This window comes from Limanda limanda, chromosome 3 (assembly GCF_963576545.1).
Source record: "Limanda limanda chromosome 3, fLimLim1.1, whole genome shotgun sequence".
NCBI lineage: Eukaryota > Metazoa > Chordata > Actinopteri > Pleuronectiformes > Pleuronectidae > Limanda > Limanda limanda.
The window spans coordinates 20,959,423-20,974,593 of NC_083638.1; the positions used below are offsets into that span (position 1 = coordinate 20,959,423).

General features: G+C 42.0%; 1 protein-coding gene across 1 annotated transcript in view; it reads right to left on the minus strand.

Moving 5' to 3' along the window:
- The window catches only part of LOC132998139 (C-type lectin domain family 18 member A-like), a 71,978-nt gene that overhangs the window by 7,486 nt on the left and 49,321 nt on the right, over positions 1–15,171 (minus strand). Inside the window, exon 13 of the mRNA XM_061067639.1 lies at positions 1,958–2,008. Coding sequence (XP_060923622.1) covers positions 1,958–2,008 — 51 coding nt within the window. The remainder of the gene's footprint in view (positions 1–1,957; positions 2,009–15,171) is intronic.

Sequence of the window (15,171 nt, forward strand, 5' to 3'; positions counted from 1 at the left end):
TTAAAAATCCGAGGCGAGTGTTCCCCCCGGAGCGAAGGCAGAAAAATGCAGAGCAAAGCAAAGCAAATGAAAAAAGATGACGGTTAATACTTAGAGCATCAGAGCGTTGATATGTTCGAGAAAGAGGCAGTGGAATGAGGTGTATCTTGAATTGTGTGTGTGTGTGTAAGTGTAAGTTTGATTCAGATCTGCTGAGTGGAGTGTATATGAGTGAGGCCTGGGGGATGCAGGAGGGTCCCTGAGCAATTTCAGTCGAGGACCAATAACACAGAGCTCAGTCTAAATACTTCAGCCATGTAACCACTGCACATGAATCTATTCTGCTCATTCTCACAGATTGTAAAGCAACTGATGTGGTGTCTGAAATAATCAGAAGAAGTTTGTTTACGACTGGGAAAAATCACTGGAACGCCAACTCAAGTCAGAACCACAACCCGGAAAGTCTGCGAAAATGTTGGTACACCAGTTGCTTCCCTCATCACTTATAAACCAATACATTTAATTTTACAATTAGCTATGAATAGCAGCTCCGAATGTTTAACTTGAGCGTTGAGTATTCATCTCTCACAAGCACCTAAAACCACTTTTTAGCCAATACAGATGTTTTTATGATTAACGTTCATTTGTTTGAAATTATTTATACTCCTTGACGAACCTGATCCTTTTCTTTGCTCTTCGTTATTATTCAAATACATGCAAGGTGTTGTTTAAATGCTCTAAACCAATAAATACAACACATTTTGTTTACAGGGTCCACAGAAGAATACCTTCACAACTTGGGGAAAATGGACCATCCCAGGAGCCTGTGGATGCACAGTGAGTCCCAGATAATATGCTCACTTTCAGTGTCTACATGGAGCATTACATAACCCTGATGTCTGGCTGTTGTTGTTTCAACTGCATTTATCTGACCTGTGACATTTTTCAACACAGGCCGTGAAGTTTGGCATTCATTTTCAATCTTCTATTAGACCGTCTGCTTTAGTCGTCTCAAGCCTTGCTTGGTTTAAATAAAGTCAATGGAAAGTGAAAAGGTCTTTTAGTGAAACTTATCCTCAGGACTGCCTCATGACTTAACCTTTATGGTAAGGCACATAATGGAAATCAGTTGTTGATTCACATGTTGATTTATGTTCAAGTATACATTTTTCTGCTCAGTTAGGTTTAGTAATTGATGATTCTACAGTGTGCATCACCAGGAACTAGATATAGTGGTTCCATCCCTCGTTCACTACTTCTATCGGCACAAGAAGGCAGCGTTCGAATCTGGGATATTATGGCTTCATTTATGGATAGTGGGAGGAAGTGGAGACAATTTGTCCATATTTTTATACATTATAGGGCTGGGCAATATGACTTTAAATCAATATCACCATTATTCCAAACTTTAACCTCGATTACAATTAATTAACGATTATCCCCTCCCCACCGGGTCTTGATCTAACCCCCCCCCTGAACATGCGGCAGGGTAAACCGCAACTGCAAAATGAGCGTAGCGGAAACCCAAAAGTTCATTAATTCACACATTGGAGGAAGGATTTAAAGAAATGAACTGACATGAGCAAGATTAAGTCGATTAGAGGTTATAAATGTCAGTCTTGATACATTTTCGGTTAATGGCCTAGCCAGTAGTCTATGGACAACATCTCATGACATTTAAGTGTGCGAATGTCACTGCCTGAGGACATAAATATATTTTGTGTATGTCTGCATATTTCCATGTCCACATGAGGGTGAATGTGATGAGTGAGCTGCTGGCTGTTTAAGCAGTAACAGGCAACAGCGTAAGCAGAGAGCGGATGAATGACAGTTGCGCGGCAGACCGCGATGGGAAGCAGAAAGGACTGAAGACAGCAGGGATGAAGAATGTGCTTCAGCCTCATCCTCTTTAGCCTCCTGTGACACACAGACAAGCAATAAGGTGTGTGAGCTGCCATGCATAGCTCTCTGACACTACCTGTCATAGTAGTCCTCATGATAGCTGTCGTAGTCCAGGTCGAACTCAGATCTGCAGGAGAGGTGGAGAGGGAGACAAAGAAGGAGGAGGGGGTTAGAAAAAGTATTTGTCGAAGTTGCATGTGACACTTTTACTCAGCTTTCACAGATTGCTCTTAACACACAGCAAGCTTGGTTGGCGTGTCAGTGTTTAAAAGTGTGTGTGTGTGTGTGTTTGAGCTGCAGCAGGGTTATATGGTGCTATCACTTCATCTGGAAAGAATACAGTGTTCATGATCTCCAGCCAGCTGGAAAAAGACATTGGATTTGTTCTGCTGCAACATCAAAGCTGGAAAATCCATAAAAATTGTCTCATGCTCCAACTGTACCACCCACTAAACACCTCTGTGCACGTATCAGCTTAGTGAGGCTAGCTGTGAGGCATGCGTGTGTGTTCATGGGAGAATCGGTGGCAGGTGAGTGATGTGACAGGGCTGAACTTATACGGGTTGGTAGCTGGTGTGTACCTGCGGAAAGACCCGGAGGAAGTGGAGGAGAGAAAAGTGACACTAAGCCAGGGCGAACATTCTGGTGTGTCAGACCTCAGCATTCCTCCCTAATCCCAGAGCAGAGTCGCTAATAATCCCTCCATGTTGCTCTCCCTCCCCGTGTCTTTCTCTTTGTCTCCCTCGCTGACTCACTCCCCCTATCTGTCTTTGTCCTTCTTTCACCTATCTGTCATGCTTTCCCTTCGTTCAAAATGACCTCACTCGATCCAGTTCTCCCTCAACCAGTCTTCAACTCACTTCCGTTCAATTACATTCAAATCAATTCAGTTTGTCTAAATTGCTTTACCTGCAAGATAAGGATTTAATGGATTGTAAATGTGATTAAGTAAAGATTCATGCACACTGGGTTTCATAGACAGGTACTGAATCAGTACATAGAAATGTTTTCTCCCATTCTTCGATTCTGCAAAATAATGTAAACCCGCAATACCTTTTCTGGCCACCTGGAGCTAACAGACAAATAATAAATTTCACCTTTTAAGATGATGAAATATAATGTGCCAAAGCATTTGACGTTAATTCAAAGTCAAGTCTCTATAAACCTGACAAACAAAAGTCCAATATCCACTCTCTAATAACTCCAATTTTGGTCTCCTGAGGGAAACATCTGTTATATTCTTTAGCTGTTACATACCTTTACAGCAGCTGCCATAATGCCACGGGGTCTGCATATTCACATCGTTTTTTTTCCCACTGTCATCTATTTTTCCCCGGAAAAATTACATAAATGCTCCACTTTGTTCACTGGGCTTTAGTCTGTCTGCTGTTTGGTGCTATAGGCAGGTTTTGCACAGTGGGTTTATCAGAGCTTCTTTGTTAAGTAAATCTGCCTGATACAGGTAAAACCTCTGCTAAGGAGAGAAGGAGAAACAAAACACTAAACTAGTGGCTTAGAAAACCATGACAATAAGTTGTAAGATGCAAAACAGAGAGGAAGTGCAGCTTCCAATGATGTTTGTGGGTTTGTCACCATGGGTCAAACCTTCGACAAACAAGTCATGTGATTAATTGTTAATAAAAATATTGTTTATAGTTGAATGTCAGCATAAATGAAAAATTAAATAAAAGTGCCTGACAAGCAATTTGTGTTAACAGATGAGATTAGACACATTTTAGAGATATTTTTTGGAGATATTCAGGTAACAGCTCGTATTCCACAAAATATTGACATGAAAACAACACGACTATTCTGGTGACTTATTTCGGGAGAGTTACATAACACACTCATTGTCCTTATATCTTTTTATCTGTCAAAGAGCGAGAGTTTGTGGCTGCTGTCCCCTGATGCTCATCTCCTCCATGAGACAAACATCAGGGGACTAAAAGCGATTTGCACAGACAGAATTACACCCTTGTAAAAAAATATACAAAGACAAACATGACAGTGTTATGAGAAGAACAAACCTCTCAACCGCTGCGTGTTTGTGTGGATCTGAAGTGTGGACCTATTTTGGAGTGGACTGTAATCATGTCTCCAGTGTTACTCTCCGGGACACTTCTCCGTCTCACACCAGCTGGTTTTCAGAGGTCAGGAGACAGGAAACTGCCAAATTATTCATAACAAGTGCTCATGTCTGAGCTACACATGTGCCAAGGATCCAATTTAAGTTCTGCCTTCAAACTTTTAAATAATGAAATGGTCTACTTGTTGTTTTAGCTCATTTGTCAAACCAGTTGAGACATATTGATTTATAATGCTTTCCACAACATAAAGTAAAGACGTGTGTATTTCAGGTAAATTCTTCTTTTTCACCCTTCACCAGTTAAGAAAACACAGTGAGGCACGAGTAAAGAGGAGGAGAACAGCAGTAACTCCACAGCTCCTCAGTTGAGACGAGCTTTCTGTTCTCTAAGTGAAGTCTGCCTGAAGAGAGAGAGAGAGAGAATAACAGCTATTCTCCGAAATCCTCTCTGAGGAAGAACTAAGCTGCTGTTCACTCTCTGCCTGTTTCTGTCCCAGTGGCGCTCACACGTTCACCTTCATCACAGTGGAGTCTTCTGGGCTTAGAAGCAGACAGAATAAATCATACTTGTTCACAGTAAATACATTTTGTAATGTGAAGCTTTTATTCTTTTTTTATCCCTGTATTTATTGTTATTTTAATTAGGTTGAATAGATTACACTTTGCAGGATTTCACTTCTACTTTACTCTTTACATCAATTATTAGCAATAAAGGGTAAATAACTGTTAAATGTTAAATAACATATTAGGTTATTAATTTGCAATGATGGTTGGGTCATTGGAAATGTCAACGTGGTGCCGTAAATATCTGTAATTAACAGATACTTAAACGTGATTCATAGTAGATAAATCTGTGACAAGTAAGCTTAGCCTCCATTTAGACTGTATTTACATCCACACTGAGCAGTGCCAGGGTCATTGTGTATCCTGAGCATAGAAACGTGTGTGTGTGTGAGGGAGAGAGAGACGAGAGGGAGGAAGAGAGAGAGAGAGGGAGAGAGAGAGGTAGATGGACAGCAGGGTCACTAAAGGCTAATTAATTTCTTTTTCATAATTTCTCAAGTGCCAAAGCAATCCATTAGTCATGGCTGGCCATAAATCATTTCAGCCTCAGCATGCCTGTGTGTATGTGTGTGTGTGTATGTGCAAGTGTGTGTGTGTGAGTGTGTTTGTGCATTAGGCAAAGACAAGTTGGTGTTTGTGAACAAAGATGTCCTCCATCGTGCACACGGAACAACCACCAAAGGCAGAAACCCATCAGAAAAATATTTAAGGTGTGTGTGTGTGTGTTTGTGTGTGTGAGATAAGCTCTGAGAGATGAAATATTATAGATGTAGTTCAATTGGCTTAGAGCCTTGACAGATGCAATTTAAATCTCACTGACAATAAATCAAAGTGACACTTAATGTGTGATTCTTGTTTTCTTGATTGTGGTGACATCAAATCATCATTTCTTACAATCACTTCCAGCTCTTAGTAATCAGACTGGACAGTTAAATTAATATGAAAGTTAACAGTATATTTACAAATGATAGCGAGCAACAGCAGATATCCATCTGTTGCCTGAAAGTAACCGCATTTACAGATAGGGCGAAAAGCACACAAAGGTTTATGTCTGTTTTTTTCCATTACATCAGAAGTGCCACAACTGTAGACTTGCTGATGGATTTAGAAAAACATCCTAAAAGCAGCAGCTAAGTTTAGGTTCTATCTGAACGTTTTGCTAAGTAGATCTCAGCTAAATATAGCAAAATCTCACCCAAGTGAAGAGCCACATCTGCATCACTCATCTGTGCCTTGAATGTATTTGAAGGTAAATCTTGGAGTTTGAGTTGGAGCTTGTCCCATTTTTCTCATGGCACCAGCTAATGACGCCGTAATCTTTCTTTACACATCTCCTGTACATGCACATCATGTTCCCGCACACCCGTGACTTCGTGAAATTAGGCGTGCACCGATACACACACCTACTGTCAGATATATTACTCATACAATTCATGAAGCAAAGTGCAGCGTTACACTAAAACCTCCCAGAATTAATGAAATTTGGTGTCATTCGTCATAGTACAAAGCATGAAGAAGGAATTCGTTCCAGTTACTTCATTTCAACACCTATTATGTTCTTGCCCTTTCTCTCGCTCCCTCTCTCACTCTCTTTCTCTCTCGCTGGCTCTCTTCCATGAAAGTGTGATGGCCATTAATTTACATTTGCATGCAGTGAAGGACAGACGTGTTTAACGACTGTGCTCCACTGAGAATTCAGATTTATTTTAACATAAGTTTTTCCCTAAATCAGGTCGGAAGCGGCAGTATGATGGATTTCCAGATAATCTAAAAAGCAGGTGTGTATATTGCATTCATAATGAGCCGTTAAAAGGGGAATATATTGAATCTATGCAGGAAAACTCACGCGGGCACAGGGCGGAAAGACCCGGGCCACACTGCATGGGATTCTAACCAAAACCCTTCTTGCTGTAAAGGAAACAGTGCTAACCACTGTACCATCAGGCTGCCCCAAATCTATTAATATAGAAACACATTGTTTGTGTTGGGAAAACATCCATCGAGCAATGTGGCAACAGATTTATGATCGCAAGTCTCATGTTATACGTGTGTTGGCGTTTTTATTAGTGTTTATAGGCTTCCCATTGTGTTCCATTGTACACTGAACCCACACCTGTTGTTACATGATTAGTCTCATGAACAAATGTAGACAGACTGGGAATGATGTCAGTTGGTGGCGTTCCCACGATGTGATTAGAAAGAGGCGTGTGTCGCGCTCCTAATGTCTGTTGCTTCCAATGAATCGAAAGCTTACGTTTTGCTCTCTCAATGTGAACAGTGTAATAAACAGGACAGGTTCCAAAAATATGCAGTAAAATATTAAAACTCAGAAAACTTCTCCTCTTTGATCCAGCCACGTCTTCGCCTGTAGTTTGATGATGAGATAATCTCTCCTTTAGAGTGTTGAGATATTAGCAATCAAGGTATTGAGATCCAGACAATAGACATGCTTGACCAATCACGAACCAATCTCAGCTGTCAATCATTATGTTTCACCCCATTTTTAAAGCATGAAATGATTAATACAAAAATTGCTCGAAAAGTAAATATTAAGTAAGAACTCATCTCCAAAATCGTCTTTGAGAAAAATCTATTCCACGTGTACTTTCCTTTTTTAGTTTGATCCATCTCTCATCCACTAACATTGAGGAGACCTGTGCTGCAGCCACCCACCAGGCGGAGATGAAGATGCTTTGGGATTTGGGGATCATTTTGGGGTCCATCTTTAAACACAGTCTAAAGGTTCAAACTTACTAAGACAAAGTACAGGAGGCACATTACTCTGCACTGACGTTGCTCCATTGTCTAGTGCGGATAAGTACAAAATGGTGGTGATCACCTGTCAAGTAGAACCACAAGGTGATGTACCTCATTTATTTCTAAATTATGTGAGAATGGGATTTTTCTTGTTGCCCAGTCATAAAATCAGAAAATATTATTTGTGTTCACGGACTGACTGTGAGATGAGAGACAGAGGGAGACAGAGCAGAGACACCACGGGATGTTGAGGGTGAGTATGATGAAGATAAAAGCGTAGCGGCTTTGATGGGGGACGAAGGGAAGATGAAGGGGATGCTGGCAGCTTGTTCTCCCTCTCAAACGCTCTCTAGGGACAAAATCTGAGCTAATCTACTCCCCCTTAGCCTTTCATTTAATCACTGTCGCTCCTATTCTCTTCATTTCAATCACATTCAAAATCCCTTCCTCTCTCTCTCTTGTTTTTTAAAGCCACGAGTGATGCTCCATTTACGCCCCTCTGCATTAAATACACTGAATTTGCACATGGTCACAATTAATAACAAAACTGTATGGTATGTTATAGGTCATACGGATTCGCATCATCAATAATTTCACACTGGTGCAGAGTCTGTCCTAAAACTGCCAGCTTGTTTGGCCTGTGGTGATGCTGGTTGCAGATTTTCTTTCTGAACCAGTTACAGCACCACTGCTGCTGCATAAAGAGCTGCTCACCTGTTTATTCAAAGTTCAGTGAAGCTCGACTCATGTGATGGAAATTTACTGAATAACTTCTTAGTGTATGCTTACAGCAGACATTTCAATCCAGGGTACAGCTCAACACAAACTTTATGCTGCACCCACTGTCTAGCATGTGAGCCCATCGTCTCTTCATGTCTTGCAGAAGTTGATCCTGATATCACCTGATCATGTGACCTTTTGCTCTGCTCTGGTTTAAATGTGTTTGTCCTTTGTTTGAAGAACTCAGCTAACTGACACAACACCCGAGCAATACATGATACCATTTTCTCTCCAACACATTTAGGATGCAGCCCATCAGTCACCACCTTTTAAGACGATAATTTCCAGACACAGAAAAAAACATTCATACAGCCCCCTCTTCGTGTTTTTGGGGTCGGGAGGTAACCCACACAGAGACACTTAAATAAGAGCACAGACATTTTCACATTTCATCTCACTTGCAACCTTCACCTTGCCTGTGTGATCCTTTCTGCAGAAAGCTTTTACAAATACATTTACAAAGAGAACTTGTATCAGAACTTAGTTTTTTACCAAAACTTCAACCACACTCACAACTGTCAATCAGGAGCAAAATCTGTCTTCAAACTTAAAAAATATGACATTCATTGTGATAATTATCGACTTGTGCAACATTTTTTATGGTGATATCATTTTTCCCATATCATGCAGCTCTACTGTATATGTCAACTGAAAGGGATTACATTATCCTTTTAATTCCCCTGGTTCCATCAAAGACAATATAAAAAAATATATTTATTTTTGTAATGAAGTGTCTTGATTTTTCCATATGCCATTATTGACAACTTAATGGTTGTATCATCTATAAATATTTGTCTTCCGAATTATTGTGGTATATACAGTCAATAACCTTCACACGTGTGGTAGCTTTCACATTTCATCCTGAGGGAGACTTAACATTTGACAAGGAGCATCTTTATTATTTCCTGATTACCCACTTAAACATGCAGCGATCACATACTCTGCTGCTTTAATCAATGGCGTGAAGGAAAGTAGCCGATCAATAACACATCACCATGTAATCTGCTCCTTGACATCCATTACTGCTTGGCCCACTGGTTTGCTTCATTCGGATATACTGCATGTACCACGGGGAAGTGATATACAGCTACAGGCCGTAGCACGAGAGGCAGTGGAGTAATGGAAACTCGTGAAGCTCATAAATTTATATCCTTACGTACATCAAGGTTAAATAACGGCCTTAGAGCAATTCATTCAGTCTGAAAATATATTGAGGTTTATTTGTCAGATTGCACTCATCGTTCTTCACTTTGGTTTAAGTGTCTCTGAATGGCTGACGGCCCTTTAGATTTGATTGCAGTCACACCATCAGAAAGAGGAGCTCAAGAGCAGTGGGCTAAGAGAGTGCAGCTGGGGGAGACCTGCTGCATCATGGGAGCAGAGCTGCAGCCTCAGAAGCAACACGTATCATGCCAGGGACACACCGGAGGCGGAAGCGCCAATTCTCGTGCGAGCAGCCTCCTGGCCTGGAGTACCCAAATCTATGTGCCAACCTGATACCTGATTTAAAGGTAGTAGTTGTAGTGTTTTTTCAGTTATGACTATCAAACTAGATTATAAAAGAAGTTCTAACCTGAGCCATATCATACACCCATGACAGCAACCATCATTTCCATACAGCGAATAGAGAGTTTGGGGAAGAGACAAGGAGGACGGGGACAGAAAGAGAAATGAGTCAGATTCTCCCACAGCTGTCAGGGTGTGGACATTCCTGACTGATGCAGCGGGCTCGTAGGATCAGCCAAGGCAGGCACGAGGAGGTGTGGCAATTCCACTCTCATCGTTTGGTTTGCCAACAGCTAAAGAATGACAGAGTAAGAAATAATGTGCAAGTCTCATGGAACAGCCTGGGTTTTAATGTGAGCCGCTACAACTGATGGGAAACTGAAATACATCAGTTCGACAAAACTGGAGAGTATATTCAAATGCTTCCCCACATAGGAGAGAAGACAGTTGCCCAGTTCAGACCTGGTATTAACATGAGTCCTGAGAGACTCTATCACAAGTGGACAGTGTTTACACCAGGTATTAAAAACCATCCTGAATGTGTCTCCTGTGACCACTTGGGATCGAATCTCACTTCCTTCTTATGTGGCCCAGCATGCAATTGGGTTCACACTAAGGAAAAAGTCGCGATCTTGTCTGTAAGAGGAGATGAGAGAAAAGGAAGGAGAGGAGACGAGAGGAAGGAGACGAGACGAGATGAGATGGCAGGAGCTGAGGAGAGGAGACGGTTAATTGCCGTGGACTGTCGAAACAAAAGATTAACATAATCTGCCTTTCTAATCAGACACTGTGGTGTCTGCTGTGATTAAAAACCCAAATTAGCTTTTATATTAATTGCTAATTTAGCAATCTTGCAGGACAGGGTGTAAATAAATGAATAAAGCTGCCGGTGTTCTGTTGTCGCAGATAACAAAAAAATCCATTCATAATGTAATAATGTATAAACCAATCTGATCAGATGCAGCTGACCCCTGTTTGACGCTGGAAAAAAAAGATCACAGCAGCTGAAACTTCAACCTATGAATTTAAATCACTGGAAGACAGAATACCCTCCATTTCTGTGTGTGCTACAGTGAATTCTATAGCGTGTACAGTATGTGGGCGTAGGTATTTCTTCACAGCATGTGCAAAAGTGTGGGTTTAACTGTGTATGTGCACTGCAGAATCCCCTCAGCAGCGTTGATGATGTGTCCTAATCCTCCTGGAGGCAGAGTGTTTGGAATGGGATAAGTCTGATTCTTCTGTGGGACTTAAGACCATCTGCAACAGCACAAAAAAAACTGAGCCAATGAGGCTTCTTTAAACATTTTTTTTTTTTTTGGACCAACTTAGACGAGGTCTTCAGTATTTCAGCTTGTAGTTAGAGCTCAGTGGAAAAAGAGGGCCGGTTAACATGTCATCTTCCTATTATTGACGCTGTACATGCACATATGTGGCCTCTCTGCAGGCGGGCCAACCGCTTTAGCTCGTTGCCATTCATCAAAGGTGCCGGGTCTCGCTGGGAGCAGTAATTGGAAATTTCAGAGTTCAGGACACTTAGGGCTAATTAGCTGCATTACACAGCGGTAAGGTGACGGGTGACATCCAGAGGCCCCTCCCCCCCCGCACCCATTCCCTGTAAAGAGCACGAGGAGTATGGATATCAAGGCGCTTCCTCTAACAGGGGTGACTGTCCCCGTCAAAACCGGCTAATACAGCGCAAAGTTAAAAAGGTTACCCGAGGCTGCCCGGAGTAATTAATCCTTCCAGCCTTTTCAACTCTGTTGAGCTCCTGCGTCGTCTCTATGTCCTGAACTGTGCTGTTGTCCTGAAATCATTGCAGAATTAAAAGCTAAAAGTCCTTCAGGCTCAATCGCACGAAGGGCAAAGCAGCACGCTCTAAAATGAACTTCTTTGCTTCCAACTAAAAGTACAAAGACCTTTTCACAAAAATGCCAAAGGTTTTGGTGTGTGTGTGTGTGTGTGTGTGTGTGTGGGTGTGTGTGTAGCTTTGTCTAGTTTGACTTTGTCATCCTGCAGAACAAATCCTCTCCTTCTATCGGACAGGGACAGAGGATCAGAACATTTAGGGGATATCTAGAGCAAATAATAAGCTGCCATTCAGAAAGGGTCTCCTGAGAGCTGTCTGTGTTTTTAACTGTGATCGACAGGACTGACATTTGCTAAGTCAACCTCACACTGCAGTCTGCGATCCTCACTGGGCAAAAGTTTAACCTCAGTCAACAGCGGCCGTGCTCTGTCAACAACCTCCCTGTGTTTGCCTCATTCTCGTTAATGATGGAGAAGGAAAGAGGCGGAGGAATCAAAAGACAGAGGGATGTGGTAAAAGGAAGGGAGGGAGAAGTGGCCGTCGATGGGGACCCAAGGGTCTCTGCTAGTTTCAGTCTCAAGCCCTTTTTCCACTGGTCACCAAACCCACTAATACCCACTAACATCTGGCTTCTGACTATGGGAATGGATACAATCGGCAAATGACTCTGCAGTATTTTGATCAGCTCCGATCAGCAGCGATGGAAATGTGACACCCGGGTGAACGCGCTGTTTTGGCAGGACAGCGAGTTGAGAGAGCTTCTCAGTTTGTGACGTCAACCATGAAGCACCGGGGAAAAACTGTGAAGTTCACTGACAATGGTAAAGGAGGGACCAGTGAACATGTTGTTCAAAAAGCAAATGCACATGTCCCCCGTCTGAACACTCATGGGTGAGTTGTTGTTGCTGCAATATGGTGGTGCTTTCAATCCACAAAAACCTCAGTGGTAGGGTATTTAACTGTTATTTTAAGGGAACACGTTTAAAATAGTAATATGCACTTACACAGGTGGGTTGCAATATCTGAATACACACAGGGATGGTCTGCTTGTGCGCTTTAGACCGTGCACTTAGATTGTTAAAATAGAGCTCAATGTGTCCTTACGGCTCAGAGAACAACAGTGTGGCAGTGCAGTGAAGATGCCATTAGTAGAATTTTGAGATCCAAGAAACATGCAGCAGAACAAAACACTCGAAACAGAAAGTCCAGAGTATTAGAAAAAATATGAATACAGAAGATTTTCAATAGCATCTATGCCATCCTACCAATCCTTCTGATGCAGCTTAAACACATGTGGCTTTAGTATGGCTTTGTAGGAAATGTGTCTGAACACAGTATTGAGATTATAGAACAAATATCAGTGATGAACTACTTTGATTTGCCATTTATTAAAATTGTTGGGACTGCATACTGCCCCATATATAATTTCAAACTTCAACAACCTTTTGTTTGTTTTTTCTAGAAATAATATTATTTCATGTTTAACATTATATTGAATTTGTGATACAATATTACACGCTGGCTATTTTTTATACAGCCAAACGCTGAATGGAGCTCTTATGGTGCGTTTAGACAGAACAAGGCAGCGCAGTCGATTTGTCCAGGGCATTCATAAGACAGAATAGAGAGAAATAAAAATACTTTGAAGATGTTCCAAAGCACAAAACACTTGCATGTGTCACTGGCCATATGCACGTGTGCCCACTTCCACAATGACTGAGATATAACAAAAACATAACCATGTGAACATATAGCTTTACTTATCTAAAAATAATAACACGTGTCTGTTGCAAGCTACAGAACAGACAACATGTGTGCAGTAAGTCCGTTTCACGTTTGGGGAAAATATCCAAAACAGTTCAGTTTCTGCTTGACACTGGTTTAGGGTTCCCAATAAAAATATATTTAAGTTACAGTAAAGGCTGATGTTTGACATGTGGTAGTTACAGGTTTTTGTCGTAGGGTAATGAAGTCCGTGAAAGGAAGCTCCTCATATAGACGGCTGGATGGAGGCAGGTGTGATATTTGAAGGGCATTCATTGGCTGGTAACGCAGGTTAGACTGCAAGAATAAATGAAGTGTGAAACTATGGGGAGGTTGTTAAGTGTGTGTGTGTGTGTGTGTGTGTGTGTGTGTGTGTGTGTGTGTGTGTGTGTGTGTGTGTGTGTGTGTGTGTGTGTGTGTGTGTGTGTGTGTGTGTGTGTGTGTGTGTGTGTGTGTGTGTGTGTGTGCTTGTGTGTGCGTGCATGTGTGGAGGCCAAATGCGGAAGAGCTTCTCTGGCCTGTCTTTGCAGAAGCATTAATTAACATAAGCTGGTCATCAGAGAGTTTATGCACTTGGCACCGAGGCAAGGGGACGGCTTAACCACACCAAGGTGTCCTGTTAATGATCCGTCTCTAAATTTGCATCTGTCTTGGTGTCACGGCAGCTGATTCATGGGAGCTGCTGCTTTCGATTCCCAACGAGACTTTTTGAATTATAAGATATGTTCCGCTAAAAACGTTTTACCTTAAATTCACTGAATGCTCCAGTTTTTGCAGGAAGACAATTCTTTGGATTCATGATCTCTTGCACAGTCAGCTCACTGTAGTGCTGATAATCACTGGGGACATTGTAGTATTCTTTGGGACACGCAGCTACTTGAACCCAACACTCACACTTTTTTTTATACACTCACACACTCATCTTCTCTCCCTCTATTCCCCCCCACTAACCCCCATTACCCCTCAGTGCTGACATAGAGCTTTTCCAGTCCAGGCCACAGAGAAAGGTGGCCTGGACTGCTGCCTCCCAAATGCTGACTTGCTCAAACACCCTGATGCTCAGCCCTCACTCTTTCCCTCTGCACTGCCCGTATCGCTCCCCTCACCCCATTTTCTGTGTCACACTGCAGCTCTCTCTGACGTCAAAATTAACTTTGAGTTTTCTCTGCGTTCTGGTCCCTGGCCCTTGTTCTGTTAAGTTGCTGCCAGGTTCTGGTGACCCACACAGTGATAAAACATGAGAGAAAGAACAAGCAAAGTCCACAAACACTTGTGTGGAACCTTGAGGCAAAGGGTGGTGTCTGGGTAGCTCATGCAGAATTTCTACGATGTTCTACAAATTCCACTGCGGAAGGCACAATGAAGCAAACACTTTGCGTCAAAATCCTAACAGGATAGAGATGGTTGGAAGATTTTTGTTGAGTTTTCAGATGGAGGCTTTGCAGTGATCACAGTGTAAACAAGTGAAAATAATTTGCGAATACATTTTCTGTTAGTGAGGCAAACTCAAACATTTTAGCCATTTTAAGATATGAACAGCTTCCAGAACAACTCTGGAAAATGTCTGGAAAATTGGGTCTGGATATTTTCTGGACTTTGCCTCTCACATCTAAAGAACACAGCAGGAGATTGTTTAGGTCAGATATACACTTTTTGCTAAAAGCTGCTGGATCACACCTCTCTTTCACCCTGATGCATCAATTGCATGTTAAAAACATCCTCGACATTACCCAGTCATTTTACTCGGTGGCTCGGAGAAAATCCCAGAGCAAATGACTGGGACATTTGCCTTCTCACATACAGAACCTCTGGAAAATTTCAGGAAAATGTGCAGTCTTCAGTGCATCTCGGCTGCGGCTAAGCGGAAGAGCGGTCGACCTCCAACCAGAAGGTCGGCAGTCCGATCCCAGTCTTCCCCATCTGCATGCTGAAGTGTACTTTGGCAAGATCCCGAACCCCAAATTGCCCCTCATATAAAAAAAAATGTGCCGCCAATAGATGCCCTGTATGAATGTGTGTATGA